The 26,475-nt window shown below is 40.0% G+C and overlaps 1 protein-coding gene across 1 annotated transcript in view; it reads right to left on the bottom strand.

Annotated features, from left to right (window-relative positions):
* Window positions 1–1,685: 1,685 nt before the first annotated feature.
* LOC133640855 (neuroblast differentiation-associated protein AHNAK-like) overlaps window positions 1,686–26,475 on the bottom strand; it is a 40,548-nt gene continuing 15,758 nt past the window's right edge. Inside the window, exons 2-8 of the mRNA XM_062034536.1 lie at window positions 22,006–22,055; window positions 21,345–21,455; window positions 21,053–21,160; window positions 20,806–20,959; window positions 18,678–18,838; window positions 17,309–18,595; window positions 1,686–15,790 (exon numbers count right to left, since the gene is read on the bottom strand). Coding sequence (XP_061890520.1) covers window positions 2,438–15,790; window positions 17,309–18,595; window positions 18,678–18,838; window positions 20,806–20,959; window positions 21,053–21,160; window positions 21,345–21,455; window positions 22,006–22,055 — 15,224 coding nt within the window. The 3' untranslated portion in view covers window positions 1,686–2,437. The remainder of the gene's footprint in view (window positions 15,791–17,308; window positions 18,596–18,677; window positions 18,839–20,805; window positions 20,960–21,052; window positions 21,161–21,344; window positions 21,456–22,005; window positions 22,056–26,475) is intronic.

The following is a 26,475-nucleotide window of genomic DNA, read 5'->3' as shown; positions in this document are numbered from 1 at the left end:
GCGAGGTGACGTTCCACGTCCCAAGAGTTAGCTTCTGTAGCCGAGGATCGGACCGCCAAGTGCCCTGCCTTCGGCTGCCGCCCAGCTCACATCGCACCCGACCTCTATGACCCCTGCTATGGGTGGTGAGCCCATTGGAGGGGGAACCCACGTTGCCTCTTCGGGCTGTGCCCGGCCGGGCCCCATGGGGATAGGCCCGGCCACCAGGCGCTCGCCATCGTGCCCCACCTCCGGGCCTGGCTCCAGAGGGGGGCCCCGGTGACCCGCGTCCGGGCGAGGGAAATCTGGGTCCATAGGTTTTATTTTTCATTGAGGTCTTCGAGCTGCTCTTTGTCTGATCCCTCACCTAGGACCAGTTTGTCTTGTGAGACCCTACCAGGGGGCATAAAGCCCCCGGACAACATAGCTCCTAGGATCATTGGGACACGCAAACTCCTCTACCACGGTAAGGTGGCAGCTCAGAGAGGACTGACCATACGTCCTCTTTTCACCGGACATGTCCTTTTTTGCGGAGCTGTCAGGGCGGAGTTTCTTAAATGCCTCAAATGTCTGGCATTTTGAGTTAGAGTTGCATGTATTTTCAATGTACGTTCAGGGTTAAGAAGGGGTTAAAAACAAAACAAATTGTGCGCGCAGCAGCATTGGTGAGGGAGGGGCAGAGACAGAGAGAGCGAGAGAGTTATGATAAACGCGCATGCGTCGCCAGGCTTTGCTTTTTATCCATAGATTTATCAGATTTAATTTTTTATTATCTATAGCCGGGGTGTCAAAAGTGTGCCCCGGAGGCCATTTGCGGCCCACAGCTAATGTTTTAAAGGCCCACGGCACATTCTAAAAATACTTTTAAAATAAACAAAAACATAACAAAAGTGAAATAAAAAAGCTTAAAGGTTAAATGTAATTTAGAAAAAGTTGCAATGTTGACTAATAAAACAAAGCTGGGTTTTTTTCTTTCAAACTGTCATTGCTCAAAACATAATATTGAATCAAAATCAATGTTATTGTGAATTATTGACCTATCCAAGGTTCCGATTACTTCACATCAAATATTCCACTAAGAAAAATATTTTTGGTGGAAGATTTTGCAAATTTGGTAAATAAATAACCCAAAAATTTAAATTTTGTTGGTTTCTTACTGTACCGAAAATGAACCGAACCGTGACCTCTAAACCGAGGTACGTACCGAACCGAAATTTTTGTGTACCGTTACACCCCTATTGACCATTTAAATTTGGTTATCTCCCAACCAATATTCTACAACACAAATACAACGTTGAAACATGTTTTTTTTAACGTTTATTCAATGTTGGGTTCTGATGTTGATTTGACCATTGCATTTTGGTCATTTCCCAACCAATATTCTACAACACAAATACAACGTTGCGACGTTGATTTGACCATTGAAATTTAGTAATTTCCCAAACAACAACATGAATCCAACGTTAGACACCAACATTGTCTCAATTTACAAATACAACTATTTTGCAACGTTGTTTCTAAGTCAGTTTTAAAGGACATGTACGTATAATCAACATTGTATCAATGTCTTGTGCCTGCTGGGAGGTCCCATAAAGGCATGCTTGGAGGGGTTTGCTGTGGTAGAACATGACTGGAGCCCTGACCTTAAAGCCTATCGGATATTCAAAAATCTCTGGTAAGTCATCAATTACAGACATTGATTGGCTTGTTATATTGTGTCTTTATTGTGCATGTCTTGCAAACATTTGGCGTTAAAGCACATGAAATCGTCTGGATACAAATGATGCGGCGATGCTCCAGAGGTCATTAAAAGCTATTTACACAGGCACTATCTTAGTCATCATTGAATGAGAATGTACTGCTGATAGATGTTTACTGTAGCAAATTAGGCTTTAAGCAAATCTATTAATAAAAAATATAGTTACAGTGGTACACTTTTTGTCATCATAACTTTTTTCTGATATTGTTTCCTTTACAATTGAACGGGAGCCACAAGAACACCTCAGCAGACATACAAACATACACACATTTTTGATGCCATACACTGCACTGTTGTAGTCTCTATGATCTTCTTTTAGAAGTCATCATAAACATACATTTTTGCCATTGTTTAACTTCCCAAAATGACGCACCATTGGTTAACACCCCGTAATGTTCGAACACAACTGCGATACTTAAACGTTTACACATATTCTGTACCACGTTTAAGCATATTTGGGGAGGCACTGTCATAAGACACTTAGATACATAGCTTATTAACAGTTGTGTCACATTTTCTTTGTGGACAACATTACTCTTGTCTTTTTCTAGACAAAAAAAACATGCAGCTACAGTGAAAGTTAATACCTGCCCTCAATTAAACATTCTCTCCACAATTGTTCTCTCTGTTATTATTTGTAACTGGGCCCAGGACATTTTATATAGGCAGCTCCTCACTTGCACTTTTCATGAAAGTATTTCACTTCTCAACACCGTCAAAAAATCTAATTTTCTCAGAGTGAACAGAGTCTCTGAGTCTCTGGACGGATGAAGCAGTTTCGTCAGTGAAGAGCTCTTCAGGGTCAAATGTTTTTGTGATTTGTTTAGTAATAACGACCGTCTCTTTGCTTTCATGCGACGTTTCACGTATTATTCTTTTCTGTGATACAGTTCTCGTGCTACTCTGAGAACTCTCAACAGTCCACGAAGAAGCCTGGCTGGTCTCCCCGGCTGTTTGGACAGTGGAAAGAAGCTTGGTCCGCTGTGCTTCTGGGGATGCATGTATATTTGAGGTAAAGACGTGTATTTTTCCCGATGGCAGTCTCACTGTTTCTTCAGATGAAGACGAGAACTCAGATGACGAGATGGTGATTTTCTCTGGTAAATTTGGCTCAATCCTTATCAGCTCTGACCTTGTGGTGGAAGTAAGGATGTTATCGTGCATCTCTTTGAAATCAGGAGAGAAGTTGGGATCAGAATATTTGACTGTGACCTTGGTTGGAGATGATGAGGACATGACAACATGCTCACTAGTCATCGTTGATCTGATATCAGCAAAGACGTCGGACGATAGGACAGAAGAGGTGAGGCTAATTTCTTCATGTTCTCCTGTTGGGCTCTTCTGATCCTTCTGGTCTTCTTTTTGAGGAGTTTTGGCAGGTTCCACAGGTGAGGAGAGCCCAAATGTTGGAAATCTAAACCATCCTGTCCTTTCAGGACTTGTTGTAGTTTGTTGCTTGCTGTTATTGACCTCCTTTCCTTGCAGTTTTTCTTCTTCTTGAACCTGCCTTGATGCGACTTGATGCTCATACTTTTTTTCTATTTTTGCAACATCAAATTGAACTTCAAAATTCTTTAGTATATCACCAAGTAGTGTTGGAGTGGCTTGTGGGGATTTACTGTGCCCATTCAGTTCAGCTTTCATCTCTAGTTGATTGTCTTTATCATCTGTGTCTATGGAAACACATTCTCCTTCTGGTTTTTGTCTTGAAAAAGCCATCTTTGGCATTTTAAATGTTGGAAGTTTGAATTTACTTGGAGTGGTGGGGCTAACATCATCAATCTCAGTTTTGACACTTTCAGAATCCGTTACTCTGGCTTTAGATGCGTCTAATTTGACCTCTAATTCAATTACAGCATCAACATCCGACTTGTGTCTGGATCCTTCTGGTTCCCCTCGTGTAGACAGGCCTTCAATATCAGTGCTGGGTGCTATAACAACGACTGTAGCATCGTCTTCAGATATTTCTACATGTTTGACATCAATTTCAAGGTTTTTGCTCAAACCAGGTGCTTCAACGCTAATCTTTGATGGCGAGCCTCCAAATTTAGGTAATGTAAAAGATGGGAATTTAAATTTTGATGACGAGCCTTCAACATTACTTATTTGAACGTCAACTTTAGGAGATGCAATTTCCACTGTAGGTGATGGTTGTTTAATTTCAATATCACTGAGGTCAAATTCAGCTTCTGGGAGTGGGCTATCTCCATCTTTCTTTGATAAGCTTATATCAATGTCAGGACTTTTTATTTTTGTAATGGAAATGCCAAACGTTGGCATTTTAAACTTGCTATCTTGTCCACCTATTTTGACATCAACTTTTGGTGGGTGAAACTCCACTTGTGGTTGCGTGATCTCCAAACTTCCTTCTGGAATAGAACCATCAACATCTGGGAGAGCAACATCAACGTCAGACTCTTTGCTAATTTGCTTTCCAAACGACAATTTGGGTAATTTCATCGTTGACGGTTTGAATTTTAATGGAGACCCTTCAACATCACCTGATTGAACTTCAATCTTAGGAGCTTCAATTTCCACTTCAGGAATATCAATCTCTGGCGTTTCAATACCCACATTAGCTGATGGTAGTTTAATTTCAATATCTCTGAGGTCAACTTCAGCTTCTGGGAGTGTGATATCTCCATCTTTCGTTGATAAGCTTATATCAATGTCAGGACTTTTTATTTTTGGCATGGAAATGCCAAACTTTGGCATTTTAAACTTGCTGTCCTTGACATCAACTTCTGGTGGGTGAAACTCTACTTGTGGTTGCGTGATCTCCAAACTTCCTTCTGGAATACAAACATCAACATCTGGGAGACCAACGTCAACGTCAAACTCTTTGCTACTTCGCTTTCCAAATGACAATTTGGGTAATTTCATTGTTGGAAGTTTAAATTTTGATGGAGATACTTTAACATCACCTGGCTGAACTTCAATCTTAGGAGCTTCAATTTCCACTTCAGGAACGTCAATTTCAGGCGCTTCAATATCCACTTTAGCTGATGGTAATTTAATTTCCGTATCTCTAAGGTCAACTTTAGCTCCTGGGAGTGTGATATCGCCATCTTTCTTTGATAAACTTATATCCATGTCAGGACTTTCTATTTTTGGAATGGAAATGCCAAACTTTGGCATTTTAAACTTGCTCTCCTGGCCACCTACTTTGACATCAACTTCTGGTGGGTGAAACTCTACTTGTGGTTGCGTGATCTCCAATCTTCCTTCTGGAATATAAACATCAACATCTGGGAGACCAACGTCAACGTCAAAGTCTTTGCTACTTTGCTTTCCAAATGACAATTTTGGTAATTTCATTGTTGGAAGTTTAAATTTTGATGGAGATACTTTAACATCACCTGGTTGAACTTCAATCTTAGGAGCTTCAATTTCCACTTCGGGAACGTCAATCTCAGGCGCTTCAATTTCCACTTTAGCTGATGGTAATTCAATTTCCGTATCTCTTAGGTCAACTTTACCTTCTGGGAATGTGATATCGCCATCTTTCTTCGATAAACGTATATCAGTGTCAGGACTTTTTATCTTTGGAATGGAAATACCAAACTTTGGCATTTTAAATTTGCTCTCCTGGCCACGTATTTTGACATCAACTTCTGGTGGGTGAAACTCCATTTGTGGTTGCGTGATCTCCAAACTTCCTTCTGGAACAGAAACATCAACATCTGGAAGACCAATGTCAACGTCAAATTCTTTGCTACTTTGCTTTCCAAATGACAATTTGGGTAATTTCATCGTTGGCAGTTTGAATTTTGATGGAGATCCTTCAACATCACCTGGTTGAACTTCAATATTAGTCGCTTCAATATCAACTTTGGCTGATGGCAGTTTAATGTCAATATCGGCGACTTCAGCTTCTGGGAATGTAATATCTCTATCCTTCTTTGACAAACTTATATCAATGTCAGGACTTTTTATTTTTGGCATGGAAATGCCAAACTTTGGCATTTTAAACTTGCTCTCCTGGCCACTTATTTTGACATCAACTTCTGGTGGGTGAAACTCCACATTTGGTTGCGTGATCTCCAAACTTCCTTCTGGAATAGAAACATCAACATCTGGGAGACCAAACTCAACGTCTGTCTCTTGGCTACTTTGCTTTTTAAATGAGAGTTTGGGTAATTTCATTGTTGGCAGTTTGAATTTTGATGGAGATACTTTAACACCCCCTGGTTGAACTTCAATCTTAGGAGCTTCAATTTCCACTTCAGGAACGTCAAACTCAGGCGCTTCAATTTCCACTTTAGCTGATGGTAATTCAATTTCCGTATCTCTTAGGTCAACTTTAGCTTCTGGGAAGGTGATATGGCCATCTTTCTTTGATAAACTTATATCAATGTCAGGACTTTTTATTTTTGGAATGGAAATGCCAAACTTTGGCATTTTAAACTTGCTCTCCTGGTCACCTATTTTGACATCAACTTCTGGTGTGTGAAACTCCACATTTGGTTGCGTGATCTCCAAACTTCCTTTTGGAATACAAATATCAACATCTGGGAGATCAACGTCAACGTCAAACTCTTTGCTACTTTGCTTTCTAAATGACAATTTGGGTAATTTCATTGTTGGAAGTTTAAATTTTGATGGAGATACTTCAACACCCCCTGGTTGAACTTCAATCTTAGGAGCTTCAATTTCCACTTCAGGAACGTCAATCTCAGGCGCTTCAATTTCCACTTTAGCTGATGGTAATTCAATTTCCGTATCTCTTAGGTCAACTTTACCTTCTGGGAATGTGATATGGCCATCTTTCTTTGATAAACTTATATCAATATCAGGACTTTTTATCTTTGGAATGGAAATGCCAAACTTTGGCATTTTAAATTTGCTCTCCTGGCCACTTATTTTGACATCAACTTCTGTTGGGTGAAACTCTACTTGTGGTTGCGTGATCTCCAAACTTCCTTCTGGAATACAAACATCAACATCTGGGAGACCAACGTCAACGTCAAACTCTTTGCTACTTTGCTTTCCAAATGACAATTTGGGTAATTTCATTGTTGGAAGTTTAAATTTTGATGGAGATACTTTAACATCAACTGGCTGAACTTCAATCTTAGGAGCTTCAATTTCCACTTCAGGAACGTCAATCTCAGGCGCTTCAATATCCACTTTAGCCGATGGTAATTTAATTTCCGTATCTCTAAGGTCAACTTTAGCTCCCGGGAGTGTGATATCGCCATCTTTCTTTGATAAACTTATATCCATGTCAGGACTTTTTATTTTTGGAATGGAAATGCCAAACTTTGGCATTTTAAACTTGCTCTCCTTTTCACCTATTTTGACATCAACTTCTGGTGGGTGAAACTCTACTTGTGGTTGCGTGATCTCCAATCTTCCTTCTGGAATAGAAACATCAACATCTGGGAGACCAATGTCAACGTCAAAGTCTTTGCTACTTTGCTTTCCAAATGACAATTTGGGTAATTTCATTGCTGGAAGTTTAAATTTTGATGGAGATACTTTAACATCACCTGGCTGAACTTCAATCTTAGGAGCTTCAATTTCCACTTCGGGAACGTCAATCTCAGGCGCTTCAATTTCCACTTTAGCTGATGGTAATTCAATTTCCGTATCTCTTAGGTCAACTTTACCTTCTGGGAATGTGATATGGCCATCTTTCTTTGATAAACTTATATCAATGTCAGGACTTTTTATCTTTGGAATGGAAATACCAAACTTTGGCATTTTAAATTTGCTCTCCTGGCCACTTATTTTGACATCAACTTCTGGTGGCTGAAACTCCACTTGTGGTTGCGTGATCTCCAAACTTCCTTCTGGAATAGAAACATCAACATCTGGGAGATCAACGTCAACGTCGAATTCTTTGCTACTTTGCTTTCCAAATGACAATTTGGGTAATTTCATCGTTGGCAGTTTGAATTTTAATGGAGATCCTTCAACATCACCTGGTTTAATTTCAATATTAGTCGCTTCAATATCAACTTTGGCTGATGGTAGTTTAATGTCAATATCGGCGACTTCAGTTTCTGGGAATGTAATATCTCTATCCTTCTTTGACAAACTTATATCAATGTCAGGACTTTTTATTTTTGGCATGGCAATGCCAAATTTTGGCATTTTAAACTTGCTCTCCTGGCCACTTATTTTGACATCAGCTTCTGGTGAGTGAAACTCCACTTGTGGTTGCGTGATATCCAAACTTCCTTCTGGAATAGAAACATCAACATCTGGGAGACCAACCTCAACGTCTGTCTCTTGGCTACTTTGCTTTCTAAATGAGAATTTGGGTAATTTCATGGTTGGCAGTTTGAATTTTGAAGGAGATACTTCAACACCCCCTGGTTGAACTTCAATCTTAGGAGCTTCAATTTCCACTTCAGGAACGTCAATCTCAGGCGCTTCAATTTCCACTTTAGCTGATGGTAGTTTAATTTCTGTATCTCTTAGGTCAACTTTAGCTTCTGGGAGTGTGATATCACCATATTTCTTTGATAAACTTATATCAATATCAGGACTTTTTATCTTTGGAATGGAAATGCCAAACTTTGGCATTTTAAATTTGCTCTCCTGGCCACTTATTTTGACATCAACTTCTGGTGGTTGAAACTCCACTTGTGGTTGCGTGATCTCCAAACTTCCTTCTGGAATAGAAACATCAATATCTGGGTGACCAACCTCAATGTCTGTCTCTTGGCTACTTTGCTTTCTAAATGAAAATTTGGGTAATTTCATTGTTGGCAGTTTGAACTTTGATGGAGATACTTCAACACCCCCTGGTTGAACTTCAATCTTAGGAGCTTCAATTTCCACTTCAGGAACTTCAATCTCAGGCGCTTCAATTTCCACTTTAGCTGATGGTAGTTCAATTTCTGTATCTCTTAGGTCAACTTTAGCTTCTGGGAGTGTGATATCGCCATATTTCTTTGATAAACTTACATCAATGTCAGGACTTTTTATTTTTGGAATGGAAATGCCAAACTTTGGCATTTTAAATTTGCTCTCCTGGCCACTTATTTTGACATCAACTTCTGGTGGCTGAAACTCAACTTGTGGTTGTGTGATCTCCAAACTTCCTTCTGGAATAGAAACATCAACATCTGGGAGACCAATGTCAATGTCAAATTCTTTGGTACTTTGCTTTCCAAATGACAATTTGGGTAATTTCATCGTTGGCAGTTTGAATTTTGATGGAGATCCTTCAACATCAACTGGTTTAACTTCAATATTATTCGCTTCAATATCAACTTTGGCTGATGGTAGTTTAATGTCAATATCGGCGACTTCAGCTTCTGGGAATGTAATATCTCTATCCTTCTTTGACAAACTTATATCAATGTCAGGACTTTTTATTTTTGGCATGGAAATGCCAAAGTTTGGCATTTTAAACTTGCTCTCCTGGCCACTTATTTTGACATCAACTTCTGGTGGGTGAAACTCCACTTGTGGTTGAGTGATCTCCAAACTTCCTTCTGGAATAGAAACATCAACATCTGGGAGACCAACCTCAACGTCTGTCTCTTGGCTACTTTGCTTTCTAAATGAGAATTTGGGTAATTTCATTGTTGGCAGTTTGAATTTTGATGGAGAAACTTCAACACCCCCTGGTTGAACTTCAATCTTAGGAGCTTCAATTTCCATTTCAGGAACGTCAATCTCAGGTGCTTCAATATCCACTTTAGCTGATGGTAATTCAATTTCCGTATCTCTTAGGTCAACTTTAGCTTCTGGGAAGGTGATATGGCCATCTTTCTTTGATAAACTTATATCAATATCAGGACTTTTTATCTTTGGAATGGAAATGCCAAACTTTGGCATTTTAAACTTGCTCTCCTGGCCACTTATTTTGACATCAACTTCTGGTGGGTGAAACTCCACTTGTGGTTGAGTGATCTCCAAACTTCCTTCTGGAATAGAAACATCAACATCTGGGAGACCAACCTCAACGTCTGTCTCTTGGCTACTTTGCTTTCTAAATGAAAATTTGGGTAATTTCATTGTTGGCAGTTTGAATTTTGATGGAGATACTTCAACACCCCCTGGTTGAACTTCAATCTTAGGAGCTTCAATTTCCACTTCAGGAACGTCAATCTCAGGCGCTTCAATTTCCACTTTAGCTGATGGTAGTTTTATTTCTGTATCTTTTAGGTCAACTTTAGCTTCTGGGAGTGTGATATCGCCATATTTCTTTGATAAACCTATATCAATGTCAGGACTTTTTATTTTTGGCATGGAAATGCCAAACTTTGGCATTTTAAACTTGCTCTCCTGGTCACCTATTTTGACATCAACTTCTGGTGGGTGAAACTCCACATTTGGTTGCGTGATCTCCAAACTTCCTTCCGGAATAGAAACATCAACATCTGGGAGACCAACCTCAACGTCTGTCTCTTGGCTACTTTGCTTTCTAAATGAGAATTTGGGTAATTTCATTGTTGGCAGTTTGAATTTTGATGGAGAAACTTCAACACCCCCTGGTTGAAATTCAATCTTAGGAGCTTCAATTTCCATTTCAGGAACGTCAATCTCAGGCACCTCAATATCCACTTTAGCTGATGGTAATTCAATTTCCGTGTCTCTTAGGTCAACTTTAGCTTCTGGGAATGTGATATGGCCATCTTTCTTTGATAAACTTATATCAATATCAGGACTTTTTATCTTTGGAATGGAAATGCCAAACTTTGGCATTTTAAACTTGCTCTCCTGGCCACTTATTTTGACATCAACTTCTGGTGGGTGAAACTCCACTTGTGGTTGAGTGATCTCCAAACTTCCTTCTGGAATAGAAACATCAACATCTGGGAGACCAACCTCAACGTCTGTCTCTTGGCTACTTTGCTTTCTAAATGAGAATTTGGGTAATTTCATTGTTGGCAGTTTGAATTTTGATGGAGATACTTCAACACCCCCTGGTTGAACTTCAATCTTAGGAGCTTCAATTTCCACTTCAGGGACGTCAATCTCAGGCGCTTCAATTTCCACTTTAGCTGATGGTAGTTTAATTTCTGTATCTCTTAGGTCAACTTTAGCTTCTGGGAATGTGATATCGCCATCTTTCTTTGATAAACTTATATCAATATCAGGACTTTTTATCTTTGGAATGGAAATGCCAAACTTTGGCATTTTAAACTTGCTCTCCTGGCCACTTATTTTGACATCAACTTCTGGTGGGTGAAACTCCACTTGTGGTTGAGTGATCTCCAAACTTCCTTCTGGAATAGAAACATCAACATCTGGGAGACCAACCTCAACGTCTGTCTCTTGGCTACTTTGCTTTCTAAATGAAAATTTGGGAAATTTCATTGTTGGCAGTTTAAATTTTGATGGAGATACTTCAACACCCCCTGGTTGAACTTCAATCTTAGGAGCTACAATTTCCACTTCAGGAACGTCAATCTCAGGCGCTTCAATATCCACTTTAGCTGATGGTAATTCAATTTCCGTATCTCTTAGGTCAACTTTAGCTTCTGGAAATGTGATATGGCCATCTTTTTTTGATAAACTTATATCAATATCAGGACTTTTTATCTTTGGAATGGAAATGTCAAACTTTGGCATTTTAAATTTGCTCTCCTGGCCACTTATTTTGACATCAACTTCTGGTGGCTGAAACTCCACTTGCGGTTGTGTGATCTCCAAACTTCCTTCTGGAATAGAAACATCAACATCTGGGAGACCAATGTCAACGTCAAATTCTTTGCTACTTTGCTTTCCAAATGACAATTTGGGTAATTTCATCGTTGGCAGTTTGAATTTTGATGGAGATCCTTCAACATCACCTGGTTCAACTTCAATATTAGTCGTTTCAATATCAACTTTGGCTGATGGTAGTGTAATGTCAATATCGGCGACTTCAGCTTCTGGGAATGTTATATCTCTATCCTTCTTTGACAAACTTATATCAATGTCAGGACTTTTTATTTTTGGCATGGAAATGCCAAACTTTGGCATTTTAAACTTGCTCTCCTGGCCACTTATTTTGACATCAACTTCTGGTGGGTGAAACTCCACTTGTGGTTGAGTGATCTCCAAACTTCCTTCTGGAATAGAAACATCAACATCTGGGAGACCAACCTCAACGTCTGTCTCTTGGCTACTTTGCTTTCTAAATGAGAATTTGGGTAATTTCATTGTTGGCAGTTTGAATTTTGATGGAGATACTTCAACACCCCCTGGTTGAACTTCAATCTTAGGAGCTTCAATTTCCACTTCAGGAACGTCAATCTCAGGCGCTTCAATTTCCACTTTAGCTGATGGTAGTTTAATTTCTGTATCTCTTAGGTCAATTTTAGCTTCTGGGAGTGTGATATCGCCATATTTATTTGATAAACTTATATCAATGTCAGGACTTTTTATTTTTGGAATGGAAATGCCAAACTTTGGCATTTTAAACTTGCTCTCCTTGTCACCTATTTTGACATCAACTTCTGTTGGGTGAAACTCCACATTTGGTTGCGTGATCTCCAAACTTCCTTCTGGAATAGAAACATCAACATCTGGGAGACCAACATCAACGTCTGTCTCTTGGCTACTTTGCTTTCTAAATGAGAATTTGGGTAATTTCATTGTTGGCAGTTTGAATTTTGAAGGAGATACTTCAACACCCCCTGGTTGAACTTCAATCTTAGGAGCTTCAATTTCCACTTCAGGGACGTCAATCTCAGGCGCTTCAATTTCCACTTTAGCTGATGGTAGTTTAATTTCTGTATCTCTTAGGTCAACTTTAGCTTCTGGGAATGTGATATCGCCATCTTTCTTTGATAAACTTATATCAATATCAGGACTTTTTATCTTTGGAATGGAAATGCCAAACTTTGGCATTTTAAATTTGCTCTCCTGGCCACTTATTTTGACATCAACTTCTGGTGGCTGAAACTCCACTTGTGGTTGCGTGATCTCCAAACTTCCTTCTGGAATAGAAACATCAACATCTGGGAGACCAATGTCAACCTCAAATTCTTTGGTACTTTGCTTTCCAAATGACAATTTGGGTAATTTCATCGTTGGCAGTTTGAATTTTGATGGAGATCCTTCAACATCACCTGGTTTAACTTCAATATTAGTCGCTTCAATATCAACTTTGGCTGATGGTAGTTTAATGTCAATATCGGCGACTTCAGCTTCTGGGAATGTAATATCTCTATCCTTCTTTGACAAACTTATATCAATGTCAGGACTTTTTATTTTTGGCATGGAAATGCCAAACCTTGGCATTTTAAACTTGCTCTCCTGGCCACTTATTTTGACATCAACTTCTGGTGGGTGAAACTCCACTTGTGGTTGAGTGATCTCCAAACTTCCTTCTGGAATAGAAACATCAACATCTGGGAGACCAACCTCAACGTCTGTCTCTTGGCTACTTTGCTTTCTAAATGAGAATTTGGGTAATTTCATTGTTGGCAGTTTGAATTTTGATGGAGATACTTCAACAGCCCCTGGTTGAACTTCAATCATAGAAGCTTCAATTTCCACTTCAGGAACGTCAATCTCAGGCGCTTCAATTTCCACTTTAGCTGATGGTAGTTTAATTTCTGTATCTCTTAGGTCAACTTTAGCTTCTGGGAGTTTGATATCGCCATATTTCTTTGATAAACCTATATCAATGTCAGGACTTTTTATTTTTGGCATGGAAATGCCAAACTTTGGCATTTTAAACTTGCTCTCCTGGCCACTTATTTTGACATCAACTTTTGGTGGGTGAAACTCCACTTGTGGTTGCGTGATCTCCAAACTTCCTTCTGGAATAGAAACATCAACTCCTGGGAGACCAACGTCAACGTCTGTCTCTTTGCTACTTTGCTTTCCAAATGACAATTTGGGTAACTTCATTGTTGGCAGTTTGAATTTTGATGGAGATCCTTCAACATCACCTGGTTTAACTTCAGTCTTAAGAGTTTCAACTTCCACTTCAGGAACATCAATCTCAGGCGCTTCAATATCGACTTTAGCTGATGGTAGTTTAATTTCAATATCTCTGAGCTCAACTTCAGCTTCTGGGAGTGTAATGTCTCCATCTTTCGTTGATAAGCTTATATCAATCTCAGGACTTTTTATTTTTGGCATGGAAATGCCAAACTTTGGCATTTTAAACTTGCTCTCCTGGCCACTTATTTTGACATCAACTCCTGGTGGGTGAAACTCCACATTTGGTTGCGTGGTCTCCAAACTTCCTTCTGGAATAGAAACATCAACATCTGGGAGACCAATGTCAACGTCAAACTCTTTGCTACTTTGCTTTCCAAATGACAATTTGGGTAATTTCATCGTTGGCAGTTTGAATTTTGATGGAGATCCTTCAACATCACCTGGTTGAACTTCAACATCAGTCGCTTCAATATCAACTTTTGCTGATGGTAGTTTAATGTCAATATCGGCAACTTCAGCTTCTGGGAATGTAATATCTCTGTCTTTCTTTGACAAACTTATATCAATGTCAGGACTTTTTATTTTTGGCATAGAGATACCGAACTTTGGCATTTTAAACTTGCTCTCCTGGCCACTTATTTTGACATCAACTTCTGGTGGGCGAAACTCCATTTGGGGTTGAGTGATCTCCAAACTTCCTTCTAGAATAGGAATATCAACATCTGGGGCACCAACCTCAACGTCTGACTCTTGGCTACTTTGCTTTCTAAATGAGAATTTTGGTAATTTCATTGTTGGCAGTTTAAATTTTGATGGAGATACTTCAACATCCCCTGGTTGAACTTCAATCTTAGGAGCTTTGATTTCCACTTCAGGAGCATAAATCTCAGGCGCTTCAATATCCACTTTAGCTGATGGTAGTTCAATTTCCGTATCTCTTAGGTCAACTTTAACTTCTGGGAATGTAATATCTCTATCTTTCTTTGACAAACTTATATCAATGTCAGGACTTTTTATTTTTGGCATAGATATACCGAACTTTGGCATTTTAAACTTGCTCTCCTGGCCACCTATTTTGACATCAACTTCTGGTGGGTGAAACTCCACTTGTGGTTTCGTGATCTCCAAACTTCCTTCTGGAATAGAAACATCAACATCTGGGAGACCAACGTCAACGTCAGATTCCTTGCTACTTTGCTTTCCAAATGACAATTTGGGTAATTTGATCGTTGGCAGTTTGAATTTTGATGGAGATCCTTCAACATCACCTGGTTGAACTTCAATATTAGTTGCTTCAATATCAACTTTGGCTGATGGTAGTTTAATGTCAATGTCGGCGACTTCAGCTTCTGGGAATGTAATATCTTTGTCTTTCTTTGACAAACTTATATCAATGTCAGGACTTTTTATTTTTGGCATAGAGATACCAAACTTTGGCATTTTAAACTTGCTCTCCTGGCCACTTATTTTGACATCAACTTCTGGCGGGTGAAACTCCATTTGTGGTTGAGTGATCTCCAAACTTCCTTCTAGAATAGGAATATCAACATCTGGGGCACCAACATCAACGTCTGACTCTAGGCTACTTTGCTTTCTGAATGAGAATTTTGGTAATTTCATTGTTGGCCGTTTAAATTTTGATGGAGATACTTCAACATCCCCTGGTTGAACTTCAATCTTAGGATCTTTGATTTCCACTTCAGGAACATCAATCTCAGGCGCTTCAATATCCACTTTAGCTGATGGTAGTTTCATTTCAATATCTGTGAGTTCAACTTCAGCTTCTGGGAGTGTAATGTCTACATATTTCTTTGATAAGCTTATATCAATGTCAGGACTTTTTATTTTTGGCATTGAAATTCCAAACTTTGGCATTCTAAACGTGCTCTCTTGGCCACCTATTTTGACATCAACTTTTGGTGGGTGAATCTCCAGTTGTGGGTGTGTTATCTCCAACCTTTCTGCTGGAATAGAAATATCAACATCTGGGAGATCAATATCAACTTCAGATTCTTTGTTACTTTGCTTTGCAAATGAGAATTTGGGGAAGGAAAATTTTGACCTTTTCATTTTGACATCAAAGTCAACAGCAGCCTCAGGTGGTGTGGCTTCAATATTTAATTCTTTTGATTTTACATCCTCTTCATCTTTGTTCGTATCAAGTACTCCAACACTGACCTCTGGTAAGACCACACTGAGTTTGGGTATCTTAAATGTTGGGAGTTTAAATTTTGACGGTGAATCCTCAACATTACTTGGTTCAATGTTAGTTTCGTAATCTTTTATTTCCATTGTTCCTGAGGATTGTTTTAATCCAACTTGATGAAGGTGAACATTATCTTTAATCGTCCCTTTTAGTTCAGCATCAGGAAGTTTTATTTCAGCTGTTTTACCTGGGGCAGTCATATCTTTGTTTGTGATATTTAGATCAATTTCCGGTGCCTTTACTTTTGGCATTGAGACTTCAAATTTTGGCATTTTGAATTTGCTTCCTTTTCCCTCAAGTCCACCTTCATTATACAAAGGTTTAAGCTCTAGTTCGGGTTCTTGAACTTTTACTTTTGCCTCTGAAATGCGGATATTCACTTTTCCAAGTTCAGCTTCAGGTACATCTGGGTGCTTGATCTTAACATTTGATTTAAGGCTTAAATCATTTAGTTTTTTCTTGGATACAGTTTCAATTTCTGAATGTTTTATTTTAGGCATTTTTATTCCTAACTTCGGCATTTTGAACTTCATTCCTTGTTCGTCATATTCTGCTTCATATTCAGGTGGTTTAATTCTCATCGGAGTCGATGGCGCTGCTCTAAGTTTCACTTGAGCGTCGGTTTTGGCCTCACTGGTGTCAGGATTTTCTTTCTGAACTAAAATGGATGCTTTTCCAAGATTCACATCAGGGAGCTTAACTTGGAGCTTGGGCTCTGCAATAGTGGCATATTCACCTTCCTTAGCAAAGCATAAATTAATAGCAGGGCCTTTTACATTCAATGTTGAAAGCTCAACTTTGCTTTCTTGTTCAACACCGGAATAAGGGTGTAACATTTCTGGTTCAGGTTTTTTATCTTGCAGTGGTGATGCATGTGCTTTTCCAAGACTTGCATCCTGAGATTCAGGTTCTGGCGCTTTTACATACACATTTTTCTTGAAAAAGCCAACATTGATTTGTGGCCCAGCGATTTCAGGCATTGTGAAATCAAGATTAGGCATTTTAAACTTCCTTCCTTTTAATTCCTCTTCAGTTTCTAAGGGCGACCCTGCAATGCCAACTAACGACTTCTCTTCTGGAATATTTGTGTATGCTGATTTAGCATCAGGTGATTTGACTTCTTTCTTTGACAAGCCTAATTCAATTTCAGGGCTTCTTAATTTGGGCAGGGATACTTCAAATTTTAGCATTGTAAACGGGCTTCCTTTTTCTTCAAGATCTTTCTCGACTGGTGAATCAACTGAATCAATGTATGCAAAACCCTCACCAGTGTCTCCAAGTTCACTTGAAAGTTCTGCAGCAGGGGTGTCAGCTTCTTGCTTTTTGACATCTGCTTTGGTCTCCCAACTCAGTATGCTGTCTTCACTTACCGCAGTTTTGAACAACTTTTCTGGTAGGAATACAGTTTTTTCATCTTTAACCTCGTCACCATTTTGGCCAGAAATATTTGGTTTTGGCAAATACATTCCAATTTCAGGAATTCTAAAGTCTGACTTTGAAAACCCAATGCTTGGCAATACTATCTTTGCTGTCTTTGTTTTCTTCTCAGAATCTTTTGAGCTTTGTGTGTCGCTTTGGTCCACCGTTGTCACACTTAGGACTTCTTCCGATGTTAAATCACCCAGTTTGGTCTTTGGTAGTGTGTATGAATCTGTGGATAATTCTTGAGAAGCAGTGACCTCCAACTTACTGATGGGTGTGTCCTGTTTTGTTTTGCTGTCAGCAACTTTTGTGGGGGTTTTTACTGATATTCTTTGTGCGTTTGCATCAATGACAGTAATTTCTTCAGGGATAGGTACTCCACACATATCAACCTTTGGCAGTTTATATCCAGGTAACTTTGAAACTGCCTCTTTTACTCTGTCCACATCAATTGACAGTTGGACAATTTCTGGTGTCTCTTCATGAGGTCCTTTGGCTTTGGTCCTTATCAACACAGCCTCCATACCGGGAATCTCAATGTCTTCACGCTTCGGAAGGACTGTTCTTATTTTAGTTTTTCCTTTGATTTTGAGAGGTGATGTTTCTTCAATCCTCTCACTGGTAATTATTTGAATATTGGCCACTTCATCTGGCATTTCCCCCTTAACAATGGCTTGATCTGGTCTTTCTAAACTTGCACCAAGTGTTTTTAGCCTTTTGGGTGATTTTGCTTTTGTCTCCTTCTTTTGTGATTTGTCCTTCCCTAACATTTTTGTTTTAAATTCTGACCTTCCTTTCTTTTTCTTCTTACCGTCCGGAGACAGGGGTCCAGAGGGGCTCTCTTGGCCTGCCAGAGCCATCATTATATCTGTTGTTTTCAAAGTGCTGTCTATAGCAGAGAGCTCCACCTTGTGTTGAACAGTTTGTGGTTTAGACAATTTTCGTTTTTCGCAGTCTTCTATCAGAGTCAAGTCCTCTGTCCCATGGACTTCAGGTCTTCCTCCCAAAGGGCTTTGAAGGCTTTCCGGTGAAACCAGTTTCACAGCATCTTGTGTTTGGTGACTTTCAGTTACTGTTGGTGCATCCGTGTCCTGCTCTTCTGATGAACTAATGCGACCTCTCTTCGTTAGAGTTGGAAGCTTCATCTTATGCCGTTTTTTGCCTTTAAGGGCCTCCTGAGATTTTATTGGGGACTCCGTGTCGCTTGTTGTGGGACTCAACTCCAACTTTCTCTGCTCGTCAGCCTCTGACGAACTGTGAGATCTTGCAAAGCGGGATTTTCGTCCTCTCCTTAAAGAAGGAAATTTGGGCCAAGAAATGCGTGCATCACCTCGCCTTTTGGTTTTCCCATGCTCTCTCATCTCTGGAGTAAAGGTTTCATCCTCCTGGTTGGTAACATAAATGTGAACTATTAGTTTGTTTAAGAAAATACATCTAAAAGTCTGAAGATAAATAAAAAATAGTTACAGGGATGATGTCACATTCAGCCGTGGGTTCAGTGTCTGTGATGTCTGGTTTCCTCTTTAAGCAGAGCTTCATTTTGTAACCTTGAGCATGTTCCATTATCTGAATGGCGTCCTGATATGACACATTGTCAAAATAAACGGTGGCGCTCAGAATCTGATCACCTACATAAAAAGAAAGAGTACAAGGTAAAACACTTAAGAATGATTTGGTCATTTGGAAAGGATAACAATTTTAATTATTCGACAAGCACATGAGTATTATGGCAAACATTGGTGTTTTATGTTTGAAATGTGGGTTAAACTCTGAAAATATATAAAGCAAAATGTATATGGTAAATGGTACCCAAATGTATATCGATACTTTTCCAAATAAAGGGAAGTACGGAATTTTTTATATTGGCTGTATTTTAACAGAAAATCTTACAATGCAATAAACATATGTTTCCTATTGCACTCAAATAAAAATTTTACAAGGTTAAAATATAAATTAAAGGGCATTAAACACATTGGGCTTTTCTTGTTGCACTCAAAGAACAATTTACAATTGTCCATATTACATATAGTCTGCCATAATCAAGGATTAGATTAGAATAAAATAAAAAGATTTATTGACATTATATTAAATGCTTCATGGTTTAAGGTTGCCACTCCTGGTCTGTGCTTTAAGGAAAATACATTAGTAAGAACAAGTAAATGGTAAAAAATAAACTAAGGATAAATGTACACATATAAGCCATGTAGCAAGTAAAACACACATTTGTTAAAGATAAAACACAAATTGTAGCATTTTTTTTACAAAATTCAGTCATTTCACTTGCATTAGTTGATGCTAGATTGGCATCAAGCCAAGCAGCTGTGTGTGCGTCTACGTATCTACATGTGCACAACAGGGGAGCTAGTTAACTTATTAGAGCAACGTATGTGTGTTTGCGAGAATGTCATCGTGTTGTCTGAGTGACGTCATTGAGTGAGTGGGCGAGTAACGAGAGAGAGCGTTATAGTGTGAACTGCGCAGTAGAGTGATGAACAGGTCCGGTTGTGTCCTGCAAAACGAATAATAAAGCAACCAGATTGTCACGAATCGGCAGCCTTGTCATTCTGACCCGAAAGCAGAGCTTAGCAGACCCTTTTCTGGGTAAAGTGAAGGGTGTTACCCCGACGAAAACATCCGCCCTGGAAGGAACGCCTGCCCTGTGCTCCTCGACTACGGTCTGCACCGGAGCCGAACAGCAAGAAAGGTGTAACAACTACATTATTACCTGTCACTCTTTATATCTCCTTGTGCAGATCTGAATGCTTATTAATTAAATGTTTACCTAAGTTTGAAGCAATGGTGGTAATACAAGGCGAGGCGTGTTTTAAAGCAGAAATTGCAGCGCGGCGCTTTCCGGTTTAAAGCGGCACCTTTATTGTTAGTTTTGAAGCCCAAATACCTCCGTATTGCGCTTCACGCACTCTCTTTATTAACCAGTAGAAATTATGTTTTTTGCCATTCTTCCTCTCCAAGATGTTATTGCTTGTATGCACTTTGTGTGTGCGTTTTGACACATTAAACGTCATGCGCCTCTGCTCTGTAGTCACGACCACTCAGCGGCACTCAGATGAAAGAGCGGTACCGGTACTTTTCAAAGGTAGTATAGTACCGATTTCAATTCATCTGAATTGCGGTACTTTATTAGTACCGATATACCATACAACCTTAATACACACATATATACTGTATATATATATATATATATATATATATATATATATATATATATATATATATATATATATATATATATATATATATATATATATATATATGTCTTAATTATATTATCCAAAAAAAAATAGTGCTCGATACCGTGGTAGAGCGTAATATGTATGTGTGGGAAAAAATCACAAGACTATTTCATCTCTACAGGCCTGTTTCATGAGGGGTTTTCCTCAATCCTCAGGAGAAAAATCTCCTGAGGATTGAGGAAAACCCCTCATGAAACAGGCCTGTAGAGATGAAATAGTCTTGTGATTTTTTCCCACACATACATATATATATATATATATATATATATATATATATATATATATATACACTGTAATGATGAACGGAATGATGAACGGTAGGTAGGAAACTGGTGGCATACCTTCTTTCAATTGTAGATTTTTATAGGCCGGTGACTCTGGTACTACTTCCTTAATGAAGATTCCTTCTTTTCCTCCCCCGCCATAGACAAGACCTTCTGCACAGCCATCATTAGCGGTTTTCACTATCACTCCCGACTCTGGGCTGTACGCTTCCTGTCCAAAAGCCAATATGCAGGCATTAAACATTAGCTGTTTAACGGATTTGCTTTAGCAATCAGGAAGAAAAAAGAAGAAGAATGGTCTCACCTTCAGTTTGCTCATCTTTGGTGTTGAGCGCCGGTCAAATCCGCACCCAAAGCCAGACTTTTTAGTCTTCTTTCCTCTCCCTCCCTTCTGGTGTGGCTCATGCTCACACTACAACAAAAACACTAATCATCAGCACACACACATTATGCTACAATCTATGCTAAACCACATGGGCTGCATAAAGTTTACTTAAATTACTTGTTGAGGTTGAGTTCCCTTGGAAAATTGCCAATTGTCATCACTTCTGTGAGCTTCTGGCCACTTTATAGATGCATGCTGTAATGGTCTTTACCTCTTTGTCACTGTCGCTGTATTTCTCATTTTCTGGATGTTCTTCAACAGGGGACGATCCTTGAGGGCGCGGTCTCTCTTCCTCGTTGAAATGTGATGGCTCGTCACATGCCTACACAGACAGACGGTAGGCCACTCGATTGATTTGTAGCTCTGTTTTTTTCACTATACTGAATTTACAAGGATGTGGATCACAAAATGTGTGATAATGACATTTTGCTGGTCCAACCACAGCTGTGATTTTTTTTCTTACACATTTTTGGTGTGTTTCCAGGACTGGTTAACCATGTGGTCCACAGTAATTTAATTGTTTCTTTCTAATAGAGTGAATGAATGATGAGTTTCAGTTCTCACTGTGAAGCGCTTTGAGTATCTAGAAAAGCACTATAATAAATCTAATTTATTGTTAAATCTATGATCCGATCTGAATGGTTCAATGCTCACATCACTGTGGAGGAGCAATGACATGTGACCTTATTTTGACAAAAAATGTTTACATACAAACTGCATTATACACACTCAGTAAAGTTATTCGTAAAAAGAAATTAAGATATTTAGGAATCCTAAAAAATTTAATTTTTGATTTTTAATCCGTGTCTACAGCCTCACAAAAAAACATGCCTGAATCTCATATTGTTAAGATTTGCATTGAAAAGACTCACTGAAGTGTCCTCTGAGGGGAGTTCTGGTCCTCTCAGCCTGCGACGAGTTCCTGTGGGCAGAAACACATCATAATTATAAAATATATAGACACGCTGTCTACCTTGTATTTGTGTTCTTAAATGTTGTGTCTCATCCGACCAGTTGAAGTTAAAATCTAAAGTCCATTGCTTGGAGATGCTGAGGCTAATGATAGACTATGTAGAGTTCTTCCTGACAATAATTCCCCTCTGGAATTCCATCCCCTCCATGTTCTGTTAAGTGATACTCTGTATTGATCCACACACAAGACGCATGTGGTCATTCAGTCATTCTACATTTGCAATTAGGAAAAATCGGACTACAATTGGATCTGGATTGTTATTAGAATCAGTCGCCCTGATACCTGTCTCCTGACTTAATTTAAAACTAACTATAAGTTGCCACTCTGCTGATCATTTTAGTTTACTGTCCACTGAGACTTCAGCTCAGTGATCATCTTAAAGTTGAACTTTGCAAGTGTGTTTTGCATCTTTTTTGGACCGGGGATGACTCAGACGGAAAATTGCATTTATAACCATAATTTAATCAACGTTACGTCATTTCCTGTTTTAAATTTAGAACAACTTGGGAGTCAAGCAGCATCCGTGGTTTTTATTTGTATGATTACACATAATACACTCTCTTAACAAAGCAACAGAGCAAGACCCTGCCCACTGTGTTAACGTTTGCCATGTGAGCAGCTCTAACTGCAACTTTAAATGCATCAGATAGTATAATTAGTGGCAGTATATGAGGTTAAACACATAACATCAAATTACATTCCATTTAGTAATTAGAAGAAAAAAAATACGATAAAATCTTTTACACTATGTACACCATCCCCTAGTGACATTTAGCGAAGCAGCTCACCCACCTGCTGATGCGCTTTGTCCAAGTCCTAGAAATGAACACAGTAGAGGTACTAACAACAAGCTTCTTTTTTTTTTAAACACAGTTGCTGTCTTGTAACCACTAAAGCAACTCAAGTGATTTGTGTGCAAAGAAGGCGTAGCACTTTATCTTATACGCTCACCTTGTGTGCAAATGTATCACTTTGCCATACTCTGATGAGCCTAAAATATTCATAAAAAATCATAACGTGACACCGGAAGAAAGCAGCTCGAAAATGGTATGTGAAACATAATATATGCAACATTTTGATCACAGAACCACTATTACATGATATGTAGACCACAAGGAAGTGTATAAAAATAATAATATGGCTTCTTTAATTGCCGAGTATTTTCAGTTACGAGCTCAGCAGTAGCACAAATTCAGCTCGTAAGTTGAGGTATCACTGTAGTTTTTGTTTATCCACTGCTGTTTGTTGCCACTAATATCAGATCATTTTGTATATTTGTAATTTGTATTTGCAAAAGGCGCTCATAAATGTAAGCTAATAAGTTTTGAGAAAAAAACCCTAAAACCTCTCCCCTTTAAAACAGTCGGCTGCCTCATTCTATGAAGACTGATGTTCCAGGGCGTCTTTAGGAAGCGGATCTTAGCACAGTTGGATCGCTAGAAGACGGGGGAGAGTGTCAAGGCTAAATCCATCATGGTGTGTGTCAAGTACGTACACACTGATGATCACTTGTTGGTTCATGGCGTTGCTGTGTAGAGCCAGCTTTACGTGACTTTACTCGAACTGCACGATATTTGTATGATCTTATTCCCCGCCTCACACGTGTCCACAAAGAGCTGTACACATCAGAGTACCTCTTATTTCAAATATTTGTCATGTTGTCAGTGAACCGACCATAGCCATTCCCTCCGGATTTTGTAGATTTCGTAGGCTTTTTTGGGGTTTACCTTGGCCTAAAATGCCTGATTTTGCAGCAGCTTTTTAAAATGTTGCACAAAAGTTGCAACACTTTAGATTTTCTTTTTGGAATTAAGTAAGTAAGTATTTAAGTGAATTTTATTCATAAAGCGCTTTTCAAAACATAGGTGAAGTAAAACAACAATTCATTTGAAAACAACAGGGGCAACATCATAAAAAGGATACAAAGTGGATTAAAAATGATAGTTAAAAGGTGCATTAACTAAAAGCTTTACTAAAAAGAGAAGTTTTCAAATGTTTCTTAAAAGTGTCAACACAGTCAAGATCACAAAGGGACTGGTGCAAATTGTTCCAGAGTATGGGAACTATAGCCTGGAATGCCAGGTCTCCACGGGTTTTAAAATTAGTTTTTTTGGATCTTTAGAAGACGCTGGCCTGAAGACCAGTAGGGACATGGCAAGTCAGTGATGTACTGAGGGTTCCCACCATGCAATGCACGGAATGTCAGGACTAAAATCTTAAACTCAATGCGGAATTTAAATGGAAGCTAATGAAGACTGGATAGAACGGGGGTGATATGGGCTTTTCTGGGTGCACCGGTGAAAAGTCTGGCAGCCGCATTTTGTACAGTCTGAAGTCTCTTTAGCGTTGACTTGTTGAAGAGGGTGAAAAGAGAATTGCAATAGTCAATGCGAGACGAAGTAAACGTGTGAATGATCATTTCCAGATCCATTTTTGACAGCAAATTTCTCACTTTAGAAATATTTCTGAGATGATAAAAACAGTTTTTGGTCAATTGACGACAGTGACCCTCCAAAGACATGGACTGATCGAACACAACCCCAAAGTTTCTGAGGCTGCTTTTAACAGATGCACCCAGAGCAACAAGGGAGTTCTTGATCAGGGGGATCTTTTTATCGGGAGCAATTAAGTTGCATTAGCTTGTGATTTTACCATATTTTTCATCAATGTTAAGTGTTCTTTTTAACTATCCATCCATCCATCTTCAACCGCTTATCCGGAATCGGGTCGCGGGGACAACAGCTCCAGCAGAGACCCCCAGACTTCCCTCTCCAGAGCAACATTTGCGACTTCCTCCTGGGGAATCCTGAAGTGTTCCCAGGCCAGAGAGGAGATATAATCCCCCCATCTGGTCCTTGGCCTGCCGCGGGGTCTCCTCCCAGTGGGACGTGCAACGAGGACCTCCCTAGGGAGACGCTCGTGAGGCATCCGCACGAGATGCCCAAACCACCTAAGCTGGCTCCTTTCCAAGCGAGGGAGCAGCGGCTCTACTCCGAGTCTCTCTCGGGTGACTGCACTTCTCACCCTATCTCTAAGGGAGATGCCAGCCACCCTTCTGAGGAAACTCATTTCGGCCGCTTGTATCCGCGATCTTATTCTTTCGGTCATTACCCACACTTCATGACCATAGGTGAGAGTAGGAATGTAGATAGCTCGGTAGACCGAGAGCTTTGCCTTCTGGCTCAGCTCTCGTTTCGTCACAACAGTGCGGCAGAGAGACTGCAATACTGCCCCAGCTGCTCCGATTCTCCGGCTGATTTCCTTCTCCATCTTTCCCTCACTCGTGAACAAGACCCCGAGATACTTAAACTCCTCCACCTGGGACAGAGTCTCGTCCCCTACCCGGACTGTACAAACCATCGGTTTCCTGCTGAGAACCATGGCCTAAGATTTGGAGATGCTGATCCTCATTCCAGCCGCTGAACACTCGGCTGCGAACCGATCCAGTGAGAGCTGAAGGTCACGAACCGAAGGTGCCATCAGGACCACATCATCTGCAAACAGCAGTGATGCAACCCTTAGCCCCCCGAGACGTATACCCTCTCCGCCATGGCCACGACTCCGCCTAGAAATCCTGTCCATGAAAATCACAAACAGGATAGGTGACAGAGCGCAGCCCTGGCGGAGACCAACCCCCACTGGAAACGGATCCGACTTACATCCAAGCACCCGGACACAACTCTCGCTTTGGTTGTACAGAGATTGGATGGCCCTCAGCAGGGTTCCCCTCACTCCGTACTCCCTCAGCACCTTCCACAAGATCTCCCGGGGGACCCGGTCATACGCCTTCTCCAAATCCACAAAGCACATGTAGACTGGATAGGCATACTCCCAGGCCTTCTCCAGGACTCCCGCAAGAGTAAAGAGTTGGTCAGTTGTTCCACGACCAGGACGGAATCCACATTGCTGCTCTTGAATCTGAGGTTCGACCATTGGCCGGACCCTCCTTTCCAGTACCTTGGCGTAAACTTTCCCAGGGAGGCTGAGTAGTGTGATGCCCCTGTAATTAGCACACACCCTCTGGTCCCCCTTTTTGAAAAGGGGAACCACCACCCCAGTCTGCCACTCCCTCGGCACTGTCCCAGACTTCCACGCAATGTTGAAAAGGCGTATCAACCAAGACAGCCCATCAACACCCAGAGCCTTCAGCATTTCTGGACGGATCTCGTCAACCCCCGGAGCTTTGCCACTGTGGAGTTGTCTAACTACCTCAGTGACTTCACTCCGAGAGATCGACGTCGATCCCCCATCATCCTCAGGCCCTGCTCCTATCAGGGAGGGTGTATCTGATGTATTTGGGTTCAGGAGTTCCTCAAAGTGCTCTTTCCAACGCCCTACGACTTCCTCACTTGAAGTCAGCAAAGTCCCA

Source organism: Entelurus aequoreus, linkage group LG23 (assembly GCF_033978785.1).
Source record: "Entelurus aequoreus isolate RoL-2023_Sb linkage group LG23, RoL_Eaeq_v1.1, whole genome shotgun sequence".
Classification (NCBI taxonomy): domain Eukaryota; kingdom Metazoa; phylum Chordata; class Actinopteri; order Syngnathiformes; family Syngnathidae; genus Entelurus; species Entelurus aequoreus.
Note: the sequence above shows the minus strand (reverse complement) of the source record. Positions and strands in the feature narration are given on the sequence as shown.